Here is a 25,035-nt window from a genome sequence, read left to right as displayed (position 1 = left end):
AAGATGGCGAGTAAGGCCCGTCTCTTTACCTCAGGAGGGGATTTGAGTTCATGAACAATGTGAGCATAAGATATCCAAGAGAAATCAGCAGCATATTATATATAAATGCATCGTGAGGAAAAGCAGTTTGCCATATAAGGAACAGTATACTGTAGGCAAGTAATTGCAGGAACGTGTATCTGAAGAAGTGTGCCTTCACACGAAAGCTTAGTTGGTCTCTAAGGTGCTACTGGGCAATTTATTATTATTATTATTTATCTATTTTGACTGCCTCAGACCAACACAGCTACCTACCTGAATCATGTCCTATTTTGTTTTCCATGCAGTCGTTATCTGCATATACTGTTCCTTTCTCTTATTTTTCGCCTAGACTGTCCTCTTCCCTGAGAGCCATTTACTGTATATATAATTTTTGTTGATTTCTCTTTGGTATTATTATGCTCACATCTTTTAGGAACTAAAAGAGGGCTGGTGTTGATCGGCTGTCACTACAGCAATTGGGTGGCCGATTGGTGGCTTCTGCCAGCGAGGGGACAGGCAGACAATAGGTGGGCTTTGCGACGCGGACGAGTGGCAGCGTAGGTCCGGCGGGTGAGCGATTTTTGGAAATCCCCCCCCTAAAAAAGCTCAGCAACTCTGGGCAAGTTCCCTCAGTTTTCTTAATTTGGAATTCCCCATCGTATGCACGGAAAAATCCAGCACATCCTGCCTTTCTCCTGTCATACGACTCCAGGAGGTGTGCCACTGTTTCCCAATCCCAAGTGGTCCCCATCCTGGCACTGAGCAGACCTCCTGAGCTCCGCCAGGGTCCTAGCACCACATGCCTCCAGACTGTGCCCTAGGGCAGAGTTTCTGGCTTCACCGAAGGGTTGGAGCCTGGGGGGTATACTGACTCCACACCTAGGACCAAATTGGGTATTACCTTGCTTCTCAAACTTAATCCATTCCGGAAGTCCGTTCTCATGTTCCTTCTTCCGTTGCAGCTCTCCTGAACCTTCAGGCTGACTCGGACCTGGCTGTGTCCACCGCTGGAAAGGCTGCCAGTGAGGTTAGATGGTGCGGCAGTCAGATCACCGGAGCAAAATAACGCCTGATTAGAGGTGACCATTGGTTCACTCATAGAATAGAATCATAGAGTTGGAAGAGACCACAAGGGCCATCCAGTCCAACCCCCTGCCAAGCAGGAAACACCATCAAAGCATTCTTGACATATGGCTGTTAAGCCTCTGCTTAAAGACCTCCAAAGAAGGAGACTCCACCACACTCCTTGGTAGCAAATTCCACTGCCGAACAGCTCTTACTGTCAGGAAGTTCTTCCTAATGTTTAGGTGAAATCTTCTTTCTTGTCGTTTGAATCCATTGCTTCTCTCCTTTCAGGACTATTACTGAGAGACCATCAACACCTGCCTCAACATTCTCACCAGCTTGTTGTCGGAGGCCCCCCCTCTGGAGACGCTGCAGGATATATTAGTGGTAAGGGAGCCCCCAAGATGTCAGAGCCGGGGGAAGCATGCCGGAGGACAGACCCTCTCGAAATGATTGCCCAGGGGGCATCTGTGGCCAACTCACTGGTTGTGGCTGTTGATGGTGAAAGGGGCCTCTGTGTCAGGAAGTCCTACACACGAGTAGGAGACCTGGTCGGTTGTTTGGGAGATTCAAAATCTTTCTCCAGCCTGAACACGGTGACTGATACCTTAGAGACATCAGCACACTTCAGGATCAGCAGAGTATAGGTAGTCAGTGTACAGACTCAATAGCACAGCAGCATTTGGCTAAACAACGTTTATTTACATATATACATTCGGAGCATTGTAACTCAGCTCCTTCCTCTTCAGCATCAGACAGCAAAGAGAAAGAGCAAAGGACAAACGTCCCACATCACAGAAACACAGTAATACAAACATCCTGTCACTTCCCACAGTGTGGAATGAAAACATACACCAACAAGGGATATAAACAATCCCATGACTGCAGCACAGGAGAAGAATCCTAACCCTCTGTTCTGCTAGGAATGCTTGTGCAAAGCACACATTTGTTTCCTTTCAAAGATATGTCTCTCTCTCCACTTTCTCCTTGCCATACATTGCACCTCCACTTCCTCGCCGTTTTTCTAAACTGAAAGCCCCCAAATGCTGCGACCATAGAGCTTCATAACCATCCCAGTCCTTTTGGTTGCCCCCTTCCGAACTTTTCCCAGTTCCGAATTATAATTTTTGAGGTGAAATTGATAATATTTTTGTTGGTCCCAGTGGGAAACTGGAGGTTTTGTTGGTCCCAGTGGGGAACTGGAGGTTTTTGTCGTCTCAAAACACCCTTCAGGTGTTTTGAGACGACAATTCCCACCATCCCTGACCACTGGTCCTGCTAGCTAGGGATCATGGGAGTTGTAGGCCAAAAACATTCTTTGACATGAATATCCCCAAACCCAACCCTACTTAGGTAACAAAGTGCAGATGTGGACACTTGGAGGGTATAGGGTAGTGAACTTTGCTTTTCGCGGCACTTTCTTTGGCCTTGCACACCATCAAGTGTTTTCTTTCTCAGCTCCTTTTTCACCCGGCAATCGGCCGCCTGTTCAGCCTCCAGTATATAATGGAGAACTTGATTGAGTGGATGGTGGCCCCCAGCCCCCTCATGCATCTCCACGCCGGGGTGTCCCTCGCCTGAAACCCTGGACAGCCACTGCTAGTCAGCGTAGACAATACGGAGAGATGGAGCAGGGGTCTGGGAGATCTTGGCCTGAACGCTGTTCTCCTGTCCTTTTCCCTCCAGGCTACCAACGTTTTGCACTTCCTTCTCAAACTACCTGAGGCTGTACATATAGTGGAGGACAAGTTCGGCCACCTCCTGCTTGCCCTGGCCACCCAACTATACTTCCTCCTTGGGGCGAGCAGAAGATTTTCGAGGGGGGCACCAAGCCTCATCACCGGCCCCCGCCTCGACCCGCTGGCGTAAGGGACCTGCTAATACATTTGGGGTGGCCCTCCCTCCCTTCTCTCTCTGGGCGCTTGCAAGCGTGACCCGTGGCCGTCATGGCTCAGCCCTCACCAAAGAGATAGGCTTCATTTGGAGATGGAGGCCCTGCTTCCCCAAGCCCTGTGCTCTTCAGTCCTTTTGGAGCACAACTCCCACCAGCCCCAGCCAGCGCAACTGGGCTGAAGATGCGAGTTGTTGTAGTCCAAAACATCGGAAGGACACTAGGATGGGAAGGGATGTTGGAGACTCTCCCGCCCGCACGATGGATGGGCTGATTGGGGTGCCATGGAACCTGAAGTCTCCATCACGTGCTGGAAAGATGTGGGAGGGAGGCTGCGGGAGCTGGGGGTTGTGGCTGGATCCATCAGGCCAAGCAGCTCAAGACTGCAAGCTGCCAAGGACCTCCAACTCCCCAGGTGAAGCTACCCATCATCGGAGGCCCCTCTTCATGTGCGTCCGGCGGGTGGGGCCTTTTCTGTGGTGGCTCCCCATGAGTGGGACGCTCTTCCCCAGGGAGGCTTGCCTGGTGCCTTCCTTAGATACCTTTAGATGCCAGGCAAAAAGGTTCCTCTTCAGTCCGGCCATGGGCGGATTAACACCTGACGCCCTTTCCATTGCTCGGCTTTGTTCCGGCTTCTATGATTTCTTTGGTGCTTTTTATCTTGTGTTTGCCCTGAGATCTACGGGTGACGGCAGGATACAGTTTTTTTAATGGATAAATGAATAAATAGAATCTTCTTCATTCTTTCCCTTGATTCAGGACCACTGTGCAGGCCCTGAAAAACCTCATCCGGTCTGGTGGCTACATCAAAGAATACAGCGCTTTGGGGGAGGAAAGGTGCTGGGAGATGCTTTCCAGTCCAGAAGGCTTCTTCAAAGGCCTTCATCTTTTGATAAGGTAAGTTGGTGAAAAGGGCTGGCAGGGGAGGCCTGCTTTCTGGGAAATGGGGATCAACTTACTCTTGATTTCATGAAATGTATATGCTGTTTGATTGTAATAAAACAAACAAACTTCCAAGAGATGAAAAGAGCGATGAGAAAAACTAACCAGATGAACATTTGCACCAGCTTTCGAATCATCTGGGTAGGCTGGTCTCAACAAGAATGTTCTTGGCCAGGGAGGGTTGGGTATGAATAAAAATGTAATAATAATAATAATATTAATAATGTGCCCCCGCCTCCAAACTCTTACCGCCAGCAGGTCCTCCAGCCATGGCTCCGGTGACAGAGGCATCCCTCCGCTGCTGCTACGGCGACTCAGGACTGCCTGCCGGGAGCCTGAGGGCCCTGCCCTGCCTCTTTCCACTGACAGGCTTCACATGGACTGCTATGTAAACATGCGTAACTGGCTGTTATAACAGAATATACAAAAACTTGTTCAAAACTTGGTTCAATGAATTTATCAAACCAACAGGATCAACATAAATCAACAGAAAAGGGACACCCCCATGTTCAAAATATCAACAAGGATTCAGTCCAAAATGAATGAAGTGTTCATGAAGTAATTCTTGTGGAGATAAGTCAATTCCAAAGTACTTTCGAAGCAGAAATAATATTAGAATTCCACAAGAGGAGGTGTACATCAGGTGTAGAGGTGACAACAATCTATCCAATTGGCAAACAGGCGTGGCAAGCCAATGTCCATAGACAAGGTTCCCGGGTTACGTCCCTTATTTCGCCCCAGTTAGGCTTGCAAAGATAGAAACATCAACTCAAAGCTCTAGGTCAGGCATCCCCAAACTGCGGCCCTCCAGATGTTTTGGACTACAACTCCCATGATCCCTAGCTAACAGGACCAGTGGTCAGGGATGATGGGAATTGTAGTCCAAAACATCTGGAGGGCCGCAGTTTGGGGATGCCTTCATTTGGCATTACACCTAGAGCTTTGAGTTGATGTTTCTATCTTTGCAAGCCTAACTGGGGCGAAACAAGGGACGTAACCCGGGAACCTTGTCTATGGACATTGGCTTGCCACGCCTGTTTGCCAATTGGATAGATTGTTGTCACCTCTACACCTGATGTACACCTCCTCTTGTGGAATTCTAATATTATTTCTGCTTCGAAAGTACTTTTGAATTTATGTTGATCTTGTAGGTTTTTGTATATTCTGTTATAACAGCCAGTTACGCATGTTTACATAGGTAAATTTTGTTCGTAACGGAGGTTTTTGTTGTATGTATGTATACGATTCACATGGACTGCGGCTGATACTCGGCAGAGGGGGCTCCTCTTTTTAATAGTTTATTAATTTAATAGTTTATAAATTATATTTAATAGTTTATAAATTATATGTTATCTTTTATATTTTATATATTAAATTGTCCTTTTTTGGCATGTTCTTTTGTTTGTGTGTTTCTTTCTCTCTTGGGGGTGGGTGTTGGGTTGTGCACAGGTAGAGTTTTGTATCATTCTGTTCTTAAGGGGAGAGGGTCAGGGCTGCCCAGGAGTTGGCTCCACCAACAGAATGGCTGGAGCATGTTCCACAGGGTGTGTGTGCGTGTGTGTGTCCTGGGACATCCGATCTCAGTGATCACGGGCAGCAGCAGGAGTTACGCTAAGTCCAGACCATGTCATTACCAAGGAGGCGGGTTTGGTCGTTGTTTGAAGACTATTCCTGCCTCCGGGTCTGGTCTTGACCAGAGGGATACTGGAATAAGCAAGGGGGGAGGGGCCCACAGGGCTTTGAGGTGCTGCTGTGCAATGTCAGGAAGACCTTGTTTGGCTCCAGCTTCTTCACGAAGGAATCGGCCTCCTCAGAGAGCTGCTCCGTGTTGACAGTGGACGGGCTTGTACATGTTGAACCTTTGCTGGAAAAGGAGAAGGGAAAGTGAGGAGCAGCAAACGGCAGGCGTGTGGTTCTGGCCGCCTCGTCTCGAAAAGGATGTTGGAAAAAGTTCAGAAAAGGGCAACCAAAATTATCAAGGGTGTTAGGGCAAAATTCTGGGTGTGAGAATGCTCAGCCACCCAGCTCAAGAGGCAAGGGCCTGTGGTCGTTGCGGAGTATAAAAGGAAGGCGTCCAGCCACGATCCGGAGCAAACAGCAAGGTTTATTACTGCGCAGCAGGTTCAATGCCAGACTGAACACCGTGAACAGGGCTACAGGAACTTTTAAAAGTTCCCACCACCATCCCATAATGCACATCGAAAGCATCATACATATATCACTTGTGACAGGGTAAAACGACAGAAAAGGGGAAGGTGCAAGGGGCATTAGCATACAGGTAAACATAAGGTAACAATGCACGATGTCCCAGGACATTGATAAGCAAGTACCAGTAAGTATCTGGGAGAGGATCCTTGAGTACCTGGTGGGGAAAAACAATGGGTCCAGGTGTGTGTATTGCCTCTGGCTTCAGAGGGTCGGGAGTGGTAGGAGATGGTACCTGAATGGATTATGGATATGCAGAGGAGCACAACCCTGGCTACGTGACCTCTCGCTTAAAGGATTATGGCTGTTCCCTGCATCCCTGAGAGCCCTTGGCCAGAGTAGCAAAAGGGGGTTTCATTTAGAAATACAGATACACGGTATTCATTCATAAAGAAATATGGTTACATAGAGTCTCAGGCAACAGAGAAAGGGTAGGAAAAGGAGCCTTTATTACACAGGGCTTGATCTTGAGGGGTTCGATCGAGGTGTTCATGTTGGTGCGATACTAGAGTGGTGTTGTAGGATCAGACGGGGTCCCTTGAGGGCATTTGTGCCAATCTTGATTCCCAAATGAAGCCGCGTTTGGGTGCCCCCCCTATAAAATCCCTAACAAAGGGGATGGAGCGAATCCCCTAGGAAGGAAGGTGGCTGAGGTGAGGACTTTTTGGTGAGGAGAAAAGGCAAGTAAGAGGCAGCACGATAGAAGTTTATGAAGTTTGGCATGGCACAGAGGAAGTGGAAAGAGTCTCTTGTGGGAGATGCAGGACAGGTAAAAGAAAGGTAAACCAGGGAACTCAGAGGATCCCAAACACGCATAGCTCTGGAACACAAAGGCTGTCCTGACACAGAGGACTTTAGGCTCCTTGGCCTGTCTGTCAAATTGCCCGTCTGATAACTATCAAAAATGGCGATAAAAGTAATGCTGCACATGGCAGAGAAGGAAGGTGAGCGATGGAAGGGTGAGGGCCTCTCAAGGCCTGGCTCCTGGCTTGTTACAGTATCTGCCGGCCGTGGGACCGGAGGCCTCACACAGGAATCCCGCTAGATGGGCTGAGGGACAAAAGGGGGTCTGCTTGGATGGAGCAGGTCCCTAATTCAATTCCTGGATGACCTGCTAAATTATTATTATTATTACCCTTTGCAAGGCCTTCTTGGCACAGAGCTGCAGAAGAGATATCACACCACAGCACAGTAATATCCTAAGCCAGGGGTCCCCAAACTTTTTCAGCCGGGGGCCGGTCCACCGCCCCCAGACCCTGTGCTGGGCCGGACTATATATATTTTTTGGCGCAAGGACCCCTGCTGCGCCCCACCCCACCCCATGTTTCTCTCAGGGTGGGCAGCAGAGAGAGAGAGTCCGGAGGGACAGAGACTCCATTTTCCAGAGTTGTTAAGAGGCGTCTCAGCCTCCCACGGGCACACCTCTCCCTCGGGTGTGGGGTCAAGGAGGGAGATGCTGCCTTCACTGAGCGAAGACTGGGGGTGTGGGGTCAGGGAGGGAGATGCTGCCACATTCATTCAAAGCAGTCCAAAGTGACACCATTAATTCTTTATAATACAGTATTGCTCTAAAAACAGATGGCAAAAAACTATAACTGTACTGGTCTTTGGCGTCTGGAGAGGGGAAGGGGGAACTTTGTATCTGAAAGTTTAAAACTGAATTTCATCATCATAAAAAACATTGGAAGAGACAAATGGCTTTAGCCACGTTTCATGGGCAGCCCTACCTGATTCCCGTTGAACTTACTGCAAAGTAACTGAGCTCTTAGCCTGGCACTGAGAGAGGGGGGAGACCCAGCTGCCTTAAGAGATGAATGAGATAAACACCGGGATGAAAAAACACACAAAAAGCGGGAGATTGATATTTTGGGGTCCTAGGGCAGATTAGGCAGGTCTCCTTTGTCAGTTGCTGGCCAGGGCTGCGGAGCCAGGAGGAGAAAAGTCAGTGGAGCTGCCTTTTGGACTCGGCTCTGGGGCTGAGGAGCCGACTGAAGCAGCCAAGCGAGCGGAAGCAGCCAAGCGGAGGCAGGCGGGGCGAGCAGGAGCTCCGTTCAGAGCCTCTTAAAGGCGCAGCGCCGCTTTTTCCCACCACCTTCCTGGGCACCCCCTGGGCTCCTCTGCCTGCTCTTGCAAGCCCGAAAAGGCTCCTGTCCTGCTGCTGCCTCTCGCAAGTGCAGGCACAGGAGCCGCAGTTGGGGGAGGCAGCAAAGGGGCGGGGAGGAACGAGCAGCCCGGCTCCTGCCCAGCTTCGCTGCTTTAAAGCGAGCTGCGGAGGAGGGAAGGTTTCTCCTCCGGGCTGAGAAGCTGCGCTGCGTCTCTCTTCTTCTTCGAGGACTCTGCACCGCGCCTCCTTTTTCTTTCCCCAGCCCTGGGTTCCGCTCAGTCAAGCTTCGCCATCAGCGCACGCACCGCAGGACCAGCAAGAGCTGTGCGCCCGCTGGTGGGTGAAGCACGACTGAGCGGAACCCAGCACGGGGAAAGGAGAAGGAGGTGCGGCGCGGAGTCCTCGGAGAAGGAGAGAGACGCTGTGCCACTAGCCTATGGCTAAGAAGGGCCTGCGTGGAGGAGCAGCGTGAGGAGGAGCGGCCACAGGCGGCGCCCAGGAGGAGCCTGTGCTATGCTTCCCTTCCTTGGCGCTGCTGCTGCGCTCAGGACAGGCGCAGGCTCCTGGCGGCGAGGAAGAGGCGACGCAGGGGGGTAAAATGGCTCCCGCTGGGAAATTTTTTAAAAAGTGCTTAATGACCATGCCGATCCCCAGACCTTTCGCGGGCCGGATTGGGAAGCCAATTGGGCCGCATCCGGCCCCCGGGCCGTAGTTTGGAGATGCCTGTCCTAAGCTCATGAGGGAAGAATCGTGCTTCTGTGTCAGAGTGTGTGCGTTGGGTGCAGAGTTCAATTCCTGGGGACCTCCAAGTGGGGCTGAGAACAGCTGCTGCTCCCCAAATCCTGGAGAGTCAGGATCCAAATGCCTCTCTGGGAAAGTGGAAGTGATGCAGAACAGAGCAAGGGAATGGAAGAACGTCAGCCCCGGGTCAAAAGGATTCGTTCAGAGGCGAGAGCATTTATGTTGCATGAAAATCCCCACCGGTATCTCCAAGGAGGGCTGGGAGAGACCCCCACCATGCCACCTGAAGCTCTGGAGAGCAGCAGCCAGTCAGTGCAGAGGTGCTGTGGCATAGTGGTAAGAGCAGTGTTTCTCAAACTTGGGTCCAGACAACAGCTGGGGACCCAAGTTTGAGACACAATGGATTAGAATGTCGGTCTAGGGCCTGGGAGGCTGGGGTTCAAATTCCCGTTTGGCCATGAAGCTCACTGGGTGGCCTTGGGCCAATCACTCACTCTCAGCCTGACCTCCCTCGCAGGGCTTTTGTGAAGGCAGAATGGGGAGGAGCGGCAGACCCTAGGAAAAGGGACGGGCCGTTTGTTGTTCTCTCACCTTAGCCTGGGGGTTGATGTCACAGCTGGTGAAGGCATACTGCCAATGTGGCAGTCCCAGGTGGGTGATCAGGAGCCGGTAGTAAGCAGTGAAGGGTTTTGGTGAGGAAATGCCAGTCGAGAGCTCAGTCCAGAAGCCAGATCTCGGAATCCGGGGTGACAACTGGAAGTGAGAAGAGAGACTATTAGTGCCACAGGATGAGAAGAACGGACCCCCCCACCTCTCAGGGGTTTTTAATAAGGAACTCTTGAGGCCTATGGATGACGATCTGGGCCTCGGTGCTTTTCACAATGGATAAAGGCATTTCCAAGGGAAATTGATCCTCTGAGGCCCTTCTTCAGGTGCCTCCTCCACGAGAGGTCCGGAAGGTGGCCACATGAGAACAGGCCTTTTCTTCAGTGGCTCCCTGTTTGTGAAAGGCCCTCCCCAGGAAGGCTCGCTTGGCACCTTCACTACCTATCTTTAGGTGCCAGGTGAAAATGTTCCCCTTCAACCAAGCCTGATCTCTACCTTTCTAAATGCGCTGGGTGAGGGGGATTTTTGCTTTTCTTCTTGTTTTTATTATGCATATATATACAATAGATATAGATATAAAGATATAGTAATTTTATGTGGTGAACCGCCCTGAGATCTGTGGATAAAGGGCAGTATACAAATGTCAATAATAATATTAACAACAACAACAGCAACAGCAACAACAAAGCATAGCTTGCTTCAGGAAAACTTCATCACAGGCCATCATAAATGACAGCCTTTTTCAACCTGGTGCCCTCCAGATGTTCTGAACTACAAAGCCCATCACTCTCAGCCAGCACAATGGTATGTTGCTAGGAACATCTCCCACAAAGACAAAAGGCAACTGGGGCTTGCAGATGGGGTCGATTAGGGAAGACAGCTCTTGGGCTGCTGATATCACACAACATACCTGGCTTGGTGTTCTTGTACACAAGGCAGACCTTCCCATTCCCTCTGCACGGGTCCAGCTCAAACACCAGGCTCCACGAGTCCAAGTGAGGTTTCTCTGGCTGACCCCCGTTACCTTTGGGGAGAAAGAAAAGGCTGAGTGAGGCAGGCAGGCATTCTCATCCGTCGGGTGCAGGGCAAGGAATACTCAAGCCATGCAGAGCTCGGGAAGCTGGGTATAAGGTCACAAAAACTATCGGTGGGGTAGCAGGTGGGGCGGAGGGGATAGAGGTCTTCCATGGACAAAGGGGTGAGGTGGGGCAGTACCTCCTTCATTGTCGGTGTCCTCCAAGTCAGCCAGTGTGGGGGCATTGGGTAAGGCGTAGACGGGTGACGCTCTGACTCAGTTTAGCTAGGAGATGCTGTTGACGGTCATGGAGCCAAGGGGCATCGGGTTGTCTGGAAGAAAGGCAGACATTTCTAGGTTGCTGGCATGAATGGCACCATTCTGTAGGAGCACAGAAGGCTCACAGAACATGGTGCCCTCTGAAGAAGAATCTCAGCTTGCTTACTTGCTTTTTGCAAGAAGCAAGCGCCTATCTGTCACGGCAACAAAGATAGGATTGGCAGCACAAGGAGTTCCGCCAATGAGACGGAAACATGGAAGGTGCCTAAAGAAGCCAGGGTGGCTATCTAAAGAACTTTTGACTGAGTTAAGATTTAAAAGGGATATGTACAAAAAATGGAAAAGGGGGGAAATCTCCAGAGAGGAATTCAAACATATAGCCAGCATGTGTAGAGACAAAGTCAGAAAAGCTAAAGCACAGAATGAACTCAGGCTCGCCAGAGAGGTTAAAAGCAACAAAAAGGGCTTTTATGGGTATGTCCGTAGCAAAAGGAAGAACAAGGAAACAGTGGGGTCACTTAGAGGAGAAGATGGTGAAATGCAAACAGGGGACAGAGAAAGGGCAGAACTCCTCAATGCCTTCTTTGCCTCAGTCTTCTCCAAAAAAGAAAACAATGCCCGACCTGAAGAATATGGAGCAGATGATTCAGCAGGGGACACACAGCCCAGAATAAGTAAGGAGGTAGTACAAGAATACTTGGCTAGTTTAGATGTATTCAAGTCTCCAGGGCCAGATGAACTACATCCAAGAGTATTAAAAGAACTGGCAGAGGTGATTTCAGAACCACTGGCAATAATCTTTGAAAATTCCTGGAGAACAGGCAAAGTTCCAGCAGACTGGAGGAGGGCAAATGTTTCCCCTATTTTCAAAAAGGGGAAAAGAGAGGACCCAAACAATTACCGCCCAGTCAGCCTGACATCAATACCAGGAAAGATTCTAGAGCAGATCATTAAGCAAACAGTCTGTGAGCACCTAGAAAGAAACTCTGTGATCACTAAAAGTCAGCATGGGTTTCTGAAAAATAAGTCATGTCAGACTAATCTGATCTCATTTTTTGACAGAATTACAAGCCTGGTAGATGAAGGGAACGCTGTGGATGTAGCCTATCTTGATTTCAGCAAGGCCTTTGACAAGGTGCCCCATGATATTCTTGTAAAGAAGCTGGTAAAATGCGGGCTAGACAATGCTACCATTCAGTGGATTTGTAACTGGCTTACTGACCGAACCCAAAGGGTGCTCATCAATGGCTCCTCCTCATCCTGGAGAGTAGTGACTAGTGGGGTGCCACAGGGTTGTCTTGGGCCCAGTCTTATTCAACATCTTTATCAATGACTTGGATGATGGGCTTGAGGGCATCCTGAGCAAGTTTGCAGATGACACCAAATTGGGAGGGGTGGCTAATACCCCAGAGGACAGGATCACACTTCAGAATGACCTTAACAGATTAGACAACTGGGCCAAAGCAAACAAGATAAATTTCAACAAGGAGAAATGTAAAGTACTACACTTGGGCAAAAAAAATGAAAGGCACAAATACAGGATGGGAGACACCTGGCTTGAGAGCAGTACATGTGAAAAGGATCTAGGAGTCTTGGTAGACCACAAACTTGACATGAGTCAGCAGTGTGATGCAGCAGCTAAAAAAGCCAATGCAATTCTGGGCTGCATCAATAGGAGTATAGCATCTAGATCAAGGGAAGTAATAGTACCACTGTATTCTGCTCTGGTCAGACCTCACCTGGAGTACTGTGTCCAGTTCTGGGTACCACAGTTCAAGAAGGATACTGACAAGCTGGAACGTGTCCAGAAGAGGGCAACCAAAATGGTCAAAGGCCTGGAAACGATGCCTTATGAGGAACGGCTTAGGGAGCTGGGTATGTTTAGCCTGGAGAAGAGAAGGTTAAGGGGTGATATGATAGCCATGTTCAAATATATAAAAGGATGTCATAAAGAGGAGGGAGAAAGGTTGTTTTCTGCTGCTCCAGAGAAGCGGACACGGAGCAACGGATTCAAACTACAAGAAAGAAGATTCCACCTAAACATTAGGAAGAACTTCCTGACAGTAAGAGCGGTTCGGCAGTGGAATTAGCTGCCAAGGAGTGTGGTGGAGTCTCCTTCTTTGGAGGTCTTTAAGCAGAGGCTTGACAGCCATCTGTCAGGAATGCTTTGATGGTGTTTCCTGCTTGGCAGGGGGTTGGACTGGATGGCCCTTGTGGTCTCTTCCAACTCTATGATTCTATGAGTATTGCTGCTGAAATAGGAATCTTTCTGCTGCTGAACAGCTCCCGTTTCATTGCCCCACTTCCCAGATTAATGAACACAACTTAAGCAGAGGAAATGGGTGTGTGGATGCAATTGTTAATCAGAGCAGAACTGGGATGGTGGGAAGTCTCTCCAAGCCTGGAGGTCTGAGCCTCCATTGCTAGCTCTGCACAGAAGGGAGGGGGGCCCCTCCTTCTGGGGACGAGGCTCGGGGTCTGGGGTCCCTTGGGGAAGGGGAGAGGCTAGGGAGGCCGACGAGAATGGCCGAGGGCCAGGCAAGAGGCGTCTTCCCCGGACGACAGACCCCCAAGCCGGGAAGCCCCGAGTTCCAGTCTCCGTTCCGAGGGAGCCTTCTGGGGAAGGGAGGAGCAGACGGGCAGCAGCCCTGGGACGAGAACAGGAAGAAGCCCCGCTCCCCGGACCCTCCGCACAGCCCTGAGGGCGAGAGAGAGACAGGAGAGGGGGGGTCCTGGCTCCTGAGGCAACGGAGGCGGCTCTCTGCACATGCTCAGGAACCACGCCAGCCTTGGCCCTCGTTCATCCTCCCAAGTCCTGAGGTAAAGAGATGGGCCTTACTCCAGCCAGCAGCCCCGCTCGCCATCTTGAACTAACCGCCAACCGCCAACTCCAACGTCTCTCCGCCCGGCCACGCCCCCCGCGCCCAACTCTCGGCGCCCATTGGCTGACGGGGCCTGTGCTTTGCCCAGAAACGGAGTCGGAGGAGCCGGCCAATGGGGAGGACTCGGAACGGGCGGGGGGGGGAGAAAGGGAGGAGGAGGAGGCGCCGGCCAATGGGGAGGACTCGAAACGGGCGGGGGGGGAAAGGGAGGAGGAGGAGGAGCCGGCCAATGGGGAGGACTCGGAACGGGCGGGGGGGGGAGAAAGGGAGGAGGAGGAGGAGCCGGCCAATGGGGAGGACTCGGAACGGGCGGGGGGAGAAAGGGAGGAGGAGGAGGAGCCGGCCAATGGGGAGGACTCGGAACGGGCGGGGGGGAGAAAGGGAGGAGGAGGAGGAGCTGGCCAATGGGAAGGACTCAGAATGGGCGGGGGGAGAAAGGGAGGAGGAGGAGGAGCCGGCCAATGGGGAGGACTCGGAACGGGCGGGGGGGGAGAAAGGGAGGAGGAGGAGGAGCCGGCCAATGGGGAGGACTCGGAACGGGCGGGGGGGGGAGAAAGGGAGGAGGAGGAGGAGCTGGCCAATGGGGAGGACTCGGAACGGGCGGGGGGGGGGGAGAAAGGGAGGAGGAGGAGGAGCCGGCCAATGGGGAGGACTCGGAACGGGCGGGGGGGGGAGAAAGGGAGGAGGAGGAGGAGCTGGCCAATGGGGAGGACTCGGAACGGGCGGGGGGGGGGAGAAAGGGAGGAGGAGGAGGAGCTGGCCAATGGGGAGGACTCGGAACGGGCGGGGGGGGGGAGAAAGGGAGGAGGAGGAGGAGCCTGCTCTCCCATTGCCTGCTGGAGGACCCCCTGGCGGTAAGAGATTGGGGACGGGGGGGGGGGGTACATATTCTTATTCTTACATTTTAATTTATACCCCTCCCTCCCTGGCCAGGCCTGGGCTCCGGGCAGCTAACACCAAATATAAATTACAATAAAAAGTAATGGAAAACAACAACAAGCAATGCAGTGTTCTTTGGCATGCATATCGCCAAACCCGACCCCGCTTAGGTAACAAAGTGCAGATGAGGGAGAACATTTGGAAGGGCCACGTGGGAAAATGGGCCAGAGAGGATTTCTTCATCCCTGGGCCCTCGATTTACTACAACAATATTTTTGTTGGTCCCAGTGGGAAACTGGAGGTTTTGAGCAGGGAGCACTAATGCTGTGTTCTTTTGTATGACCCTCTTCTTAGGCAAGGAAGTGAAGAGGAGGGAAGAACAACGGAAGGGCCACATAGTGAAATGGGCCAGGGATGATTATTTTAACTCTGGCCCCTCCATCTACCTCCAGGACATCGGGAAAGTGGCCCAGGTAGGTGTGGCTTTTGGGACTCTCTCTTGCTAAGACCGCAGCCAGCTCCCAGATAGCAGAGGTTCGTCCATTTGGGCCAGTGGGGCCCTGCCCCACCAGCCTCCTCAGGCAGCCCCCAACACCTAGGGCAGGCTTCCCCAAACTCGGCCCTCCAGGTGTTTTGAGACGACAATTCCCACCATCCCTGACCACTGGTCCTGCTAGCTAGGGATCATGGGAGTTGTAGGCGTTAAGAAGCTGGAGTTTTACAAAAGACTAATCTGGCACCTGGGTTGCCTTTCTGCCTTTCCCGTCCCCAAAGGTCTAGGTACACCCAGAAGCTGCCGGGGATCCTCCGGGAGCTGCGGGAGCTGCTCTGATTCACAAAAGCAGGACATCGGGAGGCAGCGGCCCTTTTAACTGGTAATTGAAAACAAAGTTGCTGTTGTTGTTGTTGTTTACCTGCCCCATGCCCCAAGGTCCCAGGATGGCTTACCACTTTTAAATACAGGCAGTGACTGGTTTGTTGCAATTGGTGCACCGTGCACACTGGAAGTGACCCGGGAACGTCACCAAAACATCATTAAGATGTCACTAAAAGGGCAGAGCAAGAGTCGAGTGGGGGTGGGGTACGGCAGAGTGGGACAAGGGTGGGGTGGAATGCTTTAGGCGGCCCCCACCAACACGTGGGGGGGTCTGGAACATAATTCCCATGCAAAACGAGGGTTGCCTGTATTAAAACAGAGATGCGCCCCTCAAGCTTTTTGTGCCTGGGGCAATCCCCCCAGTAGCCCCCACTATGCCACACCATTTGGCCTGTAGAGCCCCTTTTAATTAACTGTTTGTTTGTTGTTGTTTTCCATTACATTTTATTGTAATTTATATTTGATGTTAGCTGCCCTGAGCCCAGCCCTGGCCAGGGAGGGTGGGGTATAAATAAAAATGTAATAATAATAATAATAATAATAATATTAATAATGTGCCCCCGCCTCCAATCTCTTACCGCCAGCAGGTCCTCCAGCCATGGCTCCGGTGACAGAGGCATCCCTCCGCTGCTGCTACGGCGACTCAGGACTGCCTGCCGGGAGCCTGAGGGCCCTGCCCTGCCTCTTTCCACTGACAGGCTTCACATGGACTGCTATGTAGACATGCGTAACTGGCTGTTATAACAGAATATACAAAAACTTGTTCAAAACTTGGTTCAATGAATTTATCAAACCAACAGGATCAACATAAATCAACAGAAAAGGGACACCCCCATGTTCAAAATATCAACAAGGATTCAGTCCAAAATCAATGAAGCGTTCATGAAGTAATTCATGTGGAGATAAGTCAATTCAAAAGTACTTTCGAAGCAGAAATAATATTAGAATTCCACAAGAGGAGGTGTACATCAGGTGTAGAGGTGACAACAATCTATCCAATTGGCAAACAGGCCTACAACTCCCGTGGTCCCTAGCTAACAGGACCAGTGGTCAGGGATGATGGGAATTGTAGTCCAAAACATCTGGAGGGCCGCAGTTTGGGGGTGCCTTCATTTGGCATTACACCTAGAGCTTTGAGTTGATGTTTCTATCTTTGCAAGCCTAACTGGGGCGAAATAAGGGACGTAACCCGGGAACCTTGTCTATGGACATTGGCTTGCCACGCCTGTTTGCCAATTGGATAGATTGTTGTCACCTCTACACCTGATGTACACCTCCTCTTGTGGAATTCTAATATTATTTCTGCTTCGAAAGTACTTTTGAATTGACTTATCTCCACAAGAATTACTTCATGAACACTTCATTGATTTTGGACTGAATCCTTGTTGATATTTTGAACATGGTGGTGTCCCTTTTCTGTTGATTTATGTTGATCTTGTTGGTTTGATAAATTCATTGAACCAAGTTTTGAATAAGATAGTTTATAATTATATTTAATTTAATAGTTTATAAATTATATGTTATCTTTTATATTTTAAATTTGAATTGAGGTTGCATTTTAAATTTTTATACTGTATTTTATCTGTATTTGAATTAATTGTTTTTATGTTTTATTGTAATTTTGTTGGTGTGAGATGCCTTGAGCCTGGTTTTGACTGGGGAGGGCGGGGTATAAATAAAAATTTATTATTATTAAATTGTCCTTTTTTGGCATGTTCTTTTGTTTGTGTGTTTCTTTCTCTCTTGGGGGTGGGTGGGTGTTGGGTTGTGCACAGGTAGAGTTTTGTATCGTTCTGTTCTTAAGGGGAGAGGGTCAGGGCTGCCCAGGAGTTGGCTCCACCAACAGAATGGCTGGAGCATGTTCCACAGGGTGTGTGTGTGTGCGTGTGTGTGTCCTGGGACATCCGATCTCAGGGATCACGGGCAGCAGCAGGAGTTACGCTAAGTCCTGACCATGTCATTACCAAGGAGGCAGGTTTGGTCGTTGTTTGAAGACTATTCCTGCCTCCGGGTCTGGTCTTGACCAGAGGGATACTGGAATAAGCAAGGGGGGAGGGGCCCACAGGGCTTTGAGGTGCTGCTGTGCAATGTCAGGAAGACCTTGTTTGGCTCCAGCTTCTTCACGAAGGAATCGGCCTCCTCAGAGAGCTGCTCTGTGTTGACAGTGGACGGGCTTGTACATGTTGAACCTTTGCTGGAAAAGGAGAAGGGAAAGTGAGGAGCAGCAAACGGCAGGCGTGTGGTTCTGGCCGCCTCGTCTCGAAAAGGATGTTGGAAAAAGTTCAGAAAAGGGCAACCAAAATTATCAAGGGGATGGAGCCAATCCCCTAGGAAGGAAGGTGGCTGGGGTGAGGACTTTTTGGTGAGGAGAAAAGGCAAGTAAGAGGCAGCACGATAGAAGTTTATGAAGTCTGGCATGGCACAGAGGAAGTGGAAAGAGTCTCTTGTGGGAGATGCAGGACAGGTAAAAGAAAGGTAAACCAGGGAACTCGGAGGATCCCAAACACGCATAGCTCTGGAACACAAAGGCTGTCCTGACACAGAGGACTTTAGGCTCCTTGGCCTGTCTGTCAAATTGCCCGTCTGATAACTATCAAAAATGGCGATAAAAGTAATGCTGCACATGGCAGAGAAGGAAGGTGAGCGATGGAAGGGTGAGGGCCTCTCAAGGCCTGGCTCCTGGCTTGTTACAGTATCTGCCGGCCGTGGGACCGGAGGCCTCACACAGGAATCCCACTAGATGGGCTGAGGGACAAAAGGGGGTCTGCTTGGATGGAGCAGGTCCCTAATTCAATTCCTGGATGACCTGCTAAATTATTATTATTATTACCCTTTGCAAGGCCTTCTTGGCACAGAGCTGCAGAAGAGATATCACACCACAGCACAGTAATATCCTAAGCTCATGAGGGAAGAATCGTGCTTCTGTGTCAGAGTGTGTGCGTTGGGTGCAGAGTTCAATTCCTGGGGATCTCCAAGTGGGGCTGAGAACAGCTGCTGCCCCCCAAATCCTGGAGAGTCAGGATCCAAATGCCTCTCTGGGAAAGTGGAAGTGATGCAGAACAGAGCAAGGGAATGGAAGAACGTCAGCCCCGGGTCAAAAGGATTCGTTCAGAGGCGAGAGCATTTATGTTGCATGCAAATCCCCACTGGTATCTCCAAGGAGGGCTGGGAGAGACCCCCACCATGCCACCTGAAGCTCTGGAGAGCAGCAGTCAGTCAGTGTGGAGGTGGTGCGGCATAGTGGTAAGAGAAGTGTTTCTCAAACTTGGGTCCAGACAAACTTGGGTCTGGGAGATCTTGGCCTGAATGCTGTTCTCCTGTCCTTGACCCTCCAGGCTACCAACGTTTTGTGCTTCCTGCTATCGCTACCTGAGGCTGTAGATATAGTGGAGAGCAAGTTCGCCCACCTCTTGCTTGGGCTAACCACTCAGCTGTATTTCCTCCTTGGGGCGAGCAGCATGGTAATATCGTAAGCCCATGAGGGAAGAATCGTGCTTCAGTGTCAGTGTGTGTGCTTTGGGTGCAGAGTTCAATTCCTGGGGCTGAGAACAGCTGCTGCCCCCCAAATCCTGGAGAGTCAGTATCCAAATGCCTCTCTGGGAAAGTGGAAGTGATGCAGAACAGAGGAAAGGAATGGAAGAACGTCAGCCCCGGGTCAAAAGGATTCGTTCAGAGGCGAGAGCATTTATGTTGCATGCAATTCCCCACCGGTATCTCCAAGGAGGGCTGGGAGAGACCCCCACCATGCCACCTGAAGCTCTGGAGAGCAGCAGCCAGTCAGTGCAGAGGTGGTGGGGCATAGTGGTAAGAGCAGTGTTTCTCAAACTTGGGTCCAGACAACAGCTGGGGACCCAAGTTTGAGACACAATGGATTAGAATGTCGGTCTAGGGCCTGGGAGGCTGGGGTTCAAATTCCCGTTTGGCCATGAAGCTCACTGGGTGGCCTTGGGCCAATCACTCACTCTCAGCCTGACCTCCCTCGCAGGGCTATTGTGAAGGCAGAATGGGGAGGAGCGGCAGACCCTAGGAAAAGGGACGGGCCGTTTGTTGTTCTCTCACCTTAGCCTGGGGGCTGATGCCATAGTTGGTGAAGGCATACTGCCAATGTGGCAGTCCCAGGTGGGTGATCAGGAGCCGGTAGTAAGCGGTGAAGGGTTTTGGTAAGGAAATGCCAGTCGAGAGCTCAGTCCGGAAGCCAGATCTCGGAATCCGGGGTGACAACTGGAAGTGAGAAGAGAGACCTATTAGTGCCGCAGGATGAGAAGAACGGACCCCCCCCCCACACCTCTCAGGGTTTTTTAATAAGGAACTTGTCACAGGATGTGCGTTGTGACTACTCTAGAGTAACAGGAATCTGCCTAAATCCAAACGCCCCCCATGAGAATGACGGTGGGGAGGCACTCAGAGACGCTGGCGTTCAACATCACCACCCTCTCAGACCCCCCCCCCATAGTGCTCGGCATGAGCTGGCTAGCGCGCCACGACCCGTCCATCAGCTGGCACCAGAGACGCCTCCTTTCCCTGTTTTCCTTCTCCCCCTTTCCCCCCTCGCTCTCTTCCTCTCCCACGTGTAGCAGGGGCTCTCCTATGCTGCCAGAGCCCCGTCTCCTCCTTTCTCTTTCCTCACTTGACTCTTCCCCCTCCCCGCTGGCACTACTGCTGGTGGAGGAGCTGCTCCTCAGGATGGGAGGGGGCTCTCTGTACGCTTTGCCCCTTACAGAATTCTTGAGGCCTATGGGTGACAATCTGGGCCTCAGTGCTTTTTACAATGGGTAAAGGCATTTCCAAGGGAAATTGATCCTCTGAAGCCCTTCTACAGGTGCCTCCTCCACGAGAGGTCCGGAGGGTGGGGCACATGAGAACAGGCCTTTTCTGCAGTGGCTCCCTGTTTGTGAAAGGCCCTCCCCAGGAAGGCTCGCCTGGCACCTTCGCTACCTGTCTTTAGGTGCCAGGTGAAAACGTTCCCCTTCAACCAAGCCTGATCTCCGATACCTTTCTAAATGTGCTGGGTGAGGGGGATTTTTGCTTTTCTTCTTGTTTTTATTATGTATATATATATAGAATAGACATAGATATCTAGATATAGTAATTTTATGTGGTGAACCGCCCTGAGATCTGTGGATAAAGGGCAGTATACAAATGTCAATAATAATATTAACAACAACAACAGCAACAGCAACAACAAAGCATAGCTTGCTTCAGGAAAACTTCATCACAGGCCATCATAAATGACAGCCTTTTTCAACCTGGTGCCCTCCAGATGTTCTGAACTACAAAGCCCATCACTCTCAGCCAGCACAATGGTATGTTGCTAGGAACATCTCCCACAAAGACAAAAGGCAACTGGGGCTTGCAGATGGGGTCGATTAGGGAAGACAGCTCTTGGGCTGCTGATATCACACAACATACCTGGCTTGGTGTTCTTGTACACAAGGCAGACCTTCCCATTCCCTCTGCACGGGTCCAGCTCAAACACCAGGCTCCACGAGTCCAAGTGAGGTTTCTCTGGCTGACCCCCGTTACCTTTGGGGAGAAAGAAAAGGCTGAGTGAGGCAGGCAGGCATTCTCATCCGTCGGGTGCAGGGCAAGGAATACTCAAGCCATGCAGAGCTCGGGAAGCTGGGTATAAGGTCACAAAAACTATCGGTGGGGTAGCAGGTGGGGCGGAGGGGATAGAGGTCTTCCATGGACAAAGGGGTGAGGTGGGGCAGTACCTCCTTCATTGTCGGTGTCCTCCAAGTCAGCCAGTGTGGGGGCATTGGGTAAGGCGTAGACGGGTGACGCTCTGACTCAGTTTAGCTAGGAGATGCTGTTGACGGTCATGGAGCCAAGGGGCATCGGGTTGTCTGGAAGAAAGGCAGACATTTCTAGGTTGCTGGCATGAATGGCACCATTCTGTAGGAGCACAGAAGGCTCACAGAACATGGTGCCCTCTGAAGAAGAATCTCAGCTTGCTTGCTTGCTTGCTTGCTTTTTGCAAAGATGGGATTGGCAGCACAAGGAGTATTGCTGCTGAAATGGGAATCTTTCTGCTGCTGAACAGCTCCCGTTTCATTGCCCCACTTAATTAACCCACAGATTAATGAAAGAACACAACTTAAGCAGAGGAAATGGGTGTGGATGCAATTGTTGATCAGAGAATAATGTATTTATTTTGTGTGCATTTCATAGCATTTATATACTGTTTGACTGTGAGAAAAACTCTCAGAGCGGGTATTGATAAACCAATGACATCCTCTCCATTCATTGAAACCAGTAAGCTAAAAACCGGATTAAAATACATGCCATACTTTTTGGTTACTGGATAGGCTAGCCAGAACAATAATGTTTTTAGCAGGCTCCGAAACGAGCACAGCGAAGGCACCTGCCTGTTGTCAATAAGCAGGGAGTTCTAAAGTGTGGGCGCTGCTGCACTAAAATATTGATTTCTTGCATGCTGTATGCAGAATGCCTGTTGTCTTTGTCCATGGAGTTTTCTTGGCAGGGATACTGGAGTGGCTTGCCAGTTCCTTCTCCAGGTGGATCACGTTTAGTCAAAACTCTCCACTATGACCTGTCCATCTTGGGTGGCCCTGCATGGCATAAAGCTCATAGCCTTAGAAAGCATTGCTAATAACAAGGCCAGTGGAAGTGATGATATTCCAGCTGAACTATTTAAAATTTTAAAAGATGATGCTGTTAAGGTGCTACACCCAATATGCCAGCAAGTTTGGAAAACTCAGCAATGGCCAGAGGATTGGAGAAGATCAGTCTACATCCCAATTCCAAAGAAGGGCAGTGCCAAAGAAATCTCCAACTACCGCACAATTGCGCTCATTTCACACGCTAGCAAGGTTATGCTTAAAATTCTACAAGGCAGGCTTAGGCAGTATGTGGACCAAGAACTCCCAGAAGTGCAAGCTGGATTTCGAAAGGGCAGAGGAACCAGAGACCAAATAGCAAACATGTGCTGGATTATGGAGAAAGCTAGAGAGTTCCAGAAAAACGTCTACTTCTGCTTCATCGACTACGCAAAAGCCTTTGACTGTGTCGACCACAGCAAACTATGGCAAGTTCTTAAAGAAATGGGAGTGCCTGATCATCTCATCTGTCTCCTGAGAAATCTCTATGTGGGACAAGAAGCTACAGTTAGAACTGGATATGGAACAACTGATTGGTTCAAAATTGGGAAAGGAGTATAGGTTGTATATTGTCTCCCTGCTTATTTAACTTATATGCAGAATTCATCATGCGAAAGGCTGGACTAGATGAATCCCAAGCCGGAATTAAGATTGCCGGAAGAAATATCAACAACCTCAGATATGCAGATGACACAACCTTGATGGCAGAAAGCGAGGAGGAATTAAAGAACCTTTTAATGAGGGTGAAAGAGGAGAGCGCAAAATATGGTCTGAAGCTCAACATCAAAAAACCCAAGATCATGGCCACTGGTCCCATCACCTCCTGGCAAATAGAAGGGGAAGAAATGGAGGCAGTGATAGATTTTACTTTCTTGGGCTCCTTGATCACTGCAGATGGTGACAGCAGTCACGAAATTAAAAGACGCCTGCTTCTTGGAAGAAAAGCAATGACAAACCTAGACAGCATCTTAAAAAGCAGACATCACCTTGCCGACAAAGGTCCGTATAGTTAAAGCTATGGTTTTCCCAGTAGTGATGTATGGAAGTGAGAGCTGGACCATAAAGAAGGCTGATCGCCGAAGAATTGATGCTTTTGAATTATGGTGCTGGAGGAGACTCTTGAGAGTCCCATGGACTGCAAGAAGATCAAACCTATCCATTCTTAAGGAAATCAGCCCTGAGTGCTCCCTGGAAGGACAGATCATGAAGCTGAGGCTCCAATACTTTGGCCACCTCATGAGAAGAGAAGACTCCCTGGGAAAGACCCTGATGTTGGGAAAGATGGAGGGCACTAGGAGAAGGGGACGACAGAGGACAAGATGGTTGGACAGCGTTCTCGAAGCTACGAACATGAGTTTGACCAAACTGCGGGAGGCAGTGCAAGACAGGAGTGCCTGGCGTGCTCTGGTCCATGGGGTCACGAAGAGTCGGACACAACTAAACGACTAAACAACAACAGTATGCAGAATGAGTATTATGGGGCGTTTGGAACGGTGTTGGTTCCACAGATCAAAGTGGCTGAGTGGGGAAGGCAACCTTGTGAGTAAACTGGTCCCAAGTGGGGAAGGCTTATTCTTACCGTCAAACTTCACACTCCAAGTCATGTGGAAGCCATTTGTCATCATCTAGAAATTCTTTAAATCCTCAGGCAAGACGCAGGCATTCTTCTGCAAGGAGAGGCAGGGCAGGAGAAAAAGAGAATCAAGCAGCAGCCACTTAATAAAGTTTTATAATTCCATGTGCAATTAGCTTATGCTCCTCCCTACCATTTCTTTGACAATCATGAAGTTCACAAGTCTTATTCCAAGTCTTTGACCAAACTGCGGGAGACAGTGGAAGACAGGAGTGCCTGGCATTCTATGGTCCATGGGGTCACGAAGAGTCGGACACGACTAAACGACTAAACAACAACAACATTCCAAGCCATGTTTCAGTGGCTAGAACAGGGAACAAGCACAACACAGAACCAATGACCAGGGAGAGCACCAGAGAGGAGTCCAAGCAAAACCTTTTTGCTGCCTTGTTCCTAGACTCTTCACAAGGCAAGTTCCCTTCTGTCATTCAGGGCTGGAACATCCTATAGTATGTAATTCACTGCGTATCAATGTGGGGTGGCTGCTTTGGCATAGCCCCAGCTTCTCTCTGGATTTGAAGGACCCAGCCAGCACCCAAGGAGTGAGCGGGCGGCAACAATTCTATTGAATAATCTGCCTGAACAAAAGAACTGCTTGTAGCTGAAGAAAATTAGTCATAGAAAATTCATCTACCTTCAAGGGACCTATTTTTCTTGACATGGCACTATCTTCTACTTCTAAAGGCCAAGACAGAGAACACGTTTTCACACAAACGGGAATCATTCCTGGGTCTGACAAATTTTTTTTAAAAAAAAAATAATGAGAGCAGAGAGCACAAGTTGGACTCACTGTCAGTTGGGTTAAGCTGTTAAAATTATTATCCATGAAATTCTTTCTTTCTTTCTTTTTTCAGTAAAAACAATCAGAATATATAAGCAGGCCAACCAAACTCTGTCTCACCTTCTCTGATACCTCTGAGTAAGGAAGGGCAAATTGGGAGTTAGCTAGGCAGGCAAATGAAGCTCAAAAGCCCGGATCTAATTTGTCAGGAAATCAGTGCGTACAATGAAATGATTCACTGTTTGATCTACTCCCAGGGTAGGGCCAGAAGGAACATGATGCCACGACCTTTGGGAAGCTGAGCAGGTCTAGGTCTGGTTAGTGCTGGGTGGGAGACTGCCTGAGAACCGCATGTGCATGTACGCTACCTTGGGCTCCAGGAGGCTATATGTAAGGAAATAAACATGTAAATATGGGCAGCTAGAGGTCAAACGTTGCTAAATGGCAGCTTTAAGCCATTTCTCTAGCTCTAGGAGGAGTACCTAAAGGCTGGC

At 50.0% G+C, this 25,035-nt stretch overlaps 1 protein-coding gene, 1 long non-coding RNA gene and 1 pseudogene across 5 annotated transcripts in view; 2 read left to right on the top strand and 1 right to left on the bottom strand.

The window, feature by feature from the left end:
* Positions 1-5,310, top strand: part of LOC148684498 (maestro heat-like repeat family member 5) — a 439,917-nt gene extending 434,607 nt beyond the window's left edge. The window contains exon 20 of the mRNA XM_088652738.1: positions 4,178-5,310. Within this exon, the coding sequence (XP_088508864.1) occupies positions 4,178-4,334 (157 nt within the window). The 3' untranslated portion in view covers positions 4,335-5,310. The remainder of the gene's footprint in view (positions 1-4,177) is intronic.
* Positions 1,768-23,749, bottom strand: LOC118077141 (tubulin polyglutamylase complex subunit 2-like; annotated as a pseudogene). Its single transcript, XR_015946002.1, has 6 exons — positions 23,707-23,749; positions 20,917-21,072; positions 10,791-10,922; positions 10,486-10,599; positions 9,561-9,722; positions 1,768-5,783 (listed from the first exon to the last, which is right to left on the bottom strand). The product of XR_015946002.1 is annotated as a tubulin polyglutamylase complex subunit 2-like (transcript).
* LOC132592819 (uncharacterized) lies at positions 14,529-17,204 on the top strand. 3 transcript variants are annotated; one of them, XR_009558342.2, is made up of 4 exons: positions 14,529-14,605; positions 14,985-15,103; positions 15,405-15,505; positions 16,095-17,204. It is a non-coding gene; the product is annotated as an uncharacterized LOC132592819 (long non-coding RNA). The 3 variants fall into 3 exon arrangements; XR_015946020.1 differs by having other exon boundaries at positions 16,092-17,204; XR_015946021.1 differs by lacking the exon at positions 14,529-14,605 and adding an exon at positions 14,615-14,800.
* Positions 23,750-25,035: the final 1,286 nt, after the last annotated feature.

Source organism: Zootoca vivipara, chromosome 10 (assembly GCF_965207765.1).
Source record: "Zootoca vivipara chromosome 10, rZooViv2.hap1.1, whole genome shotgun sequence".
Lineage (NCBI taxonomy): Eukaryota > Metazoa > Chordata > Lepidosauria > Squamata > Lacertidae > Zootoca > Zootoca vivipara.
Note: the sequence above shows the minus strand (reverse complement) of the source record. Positions and strands in the feature narration are given on the sequence as shown.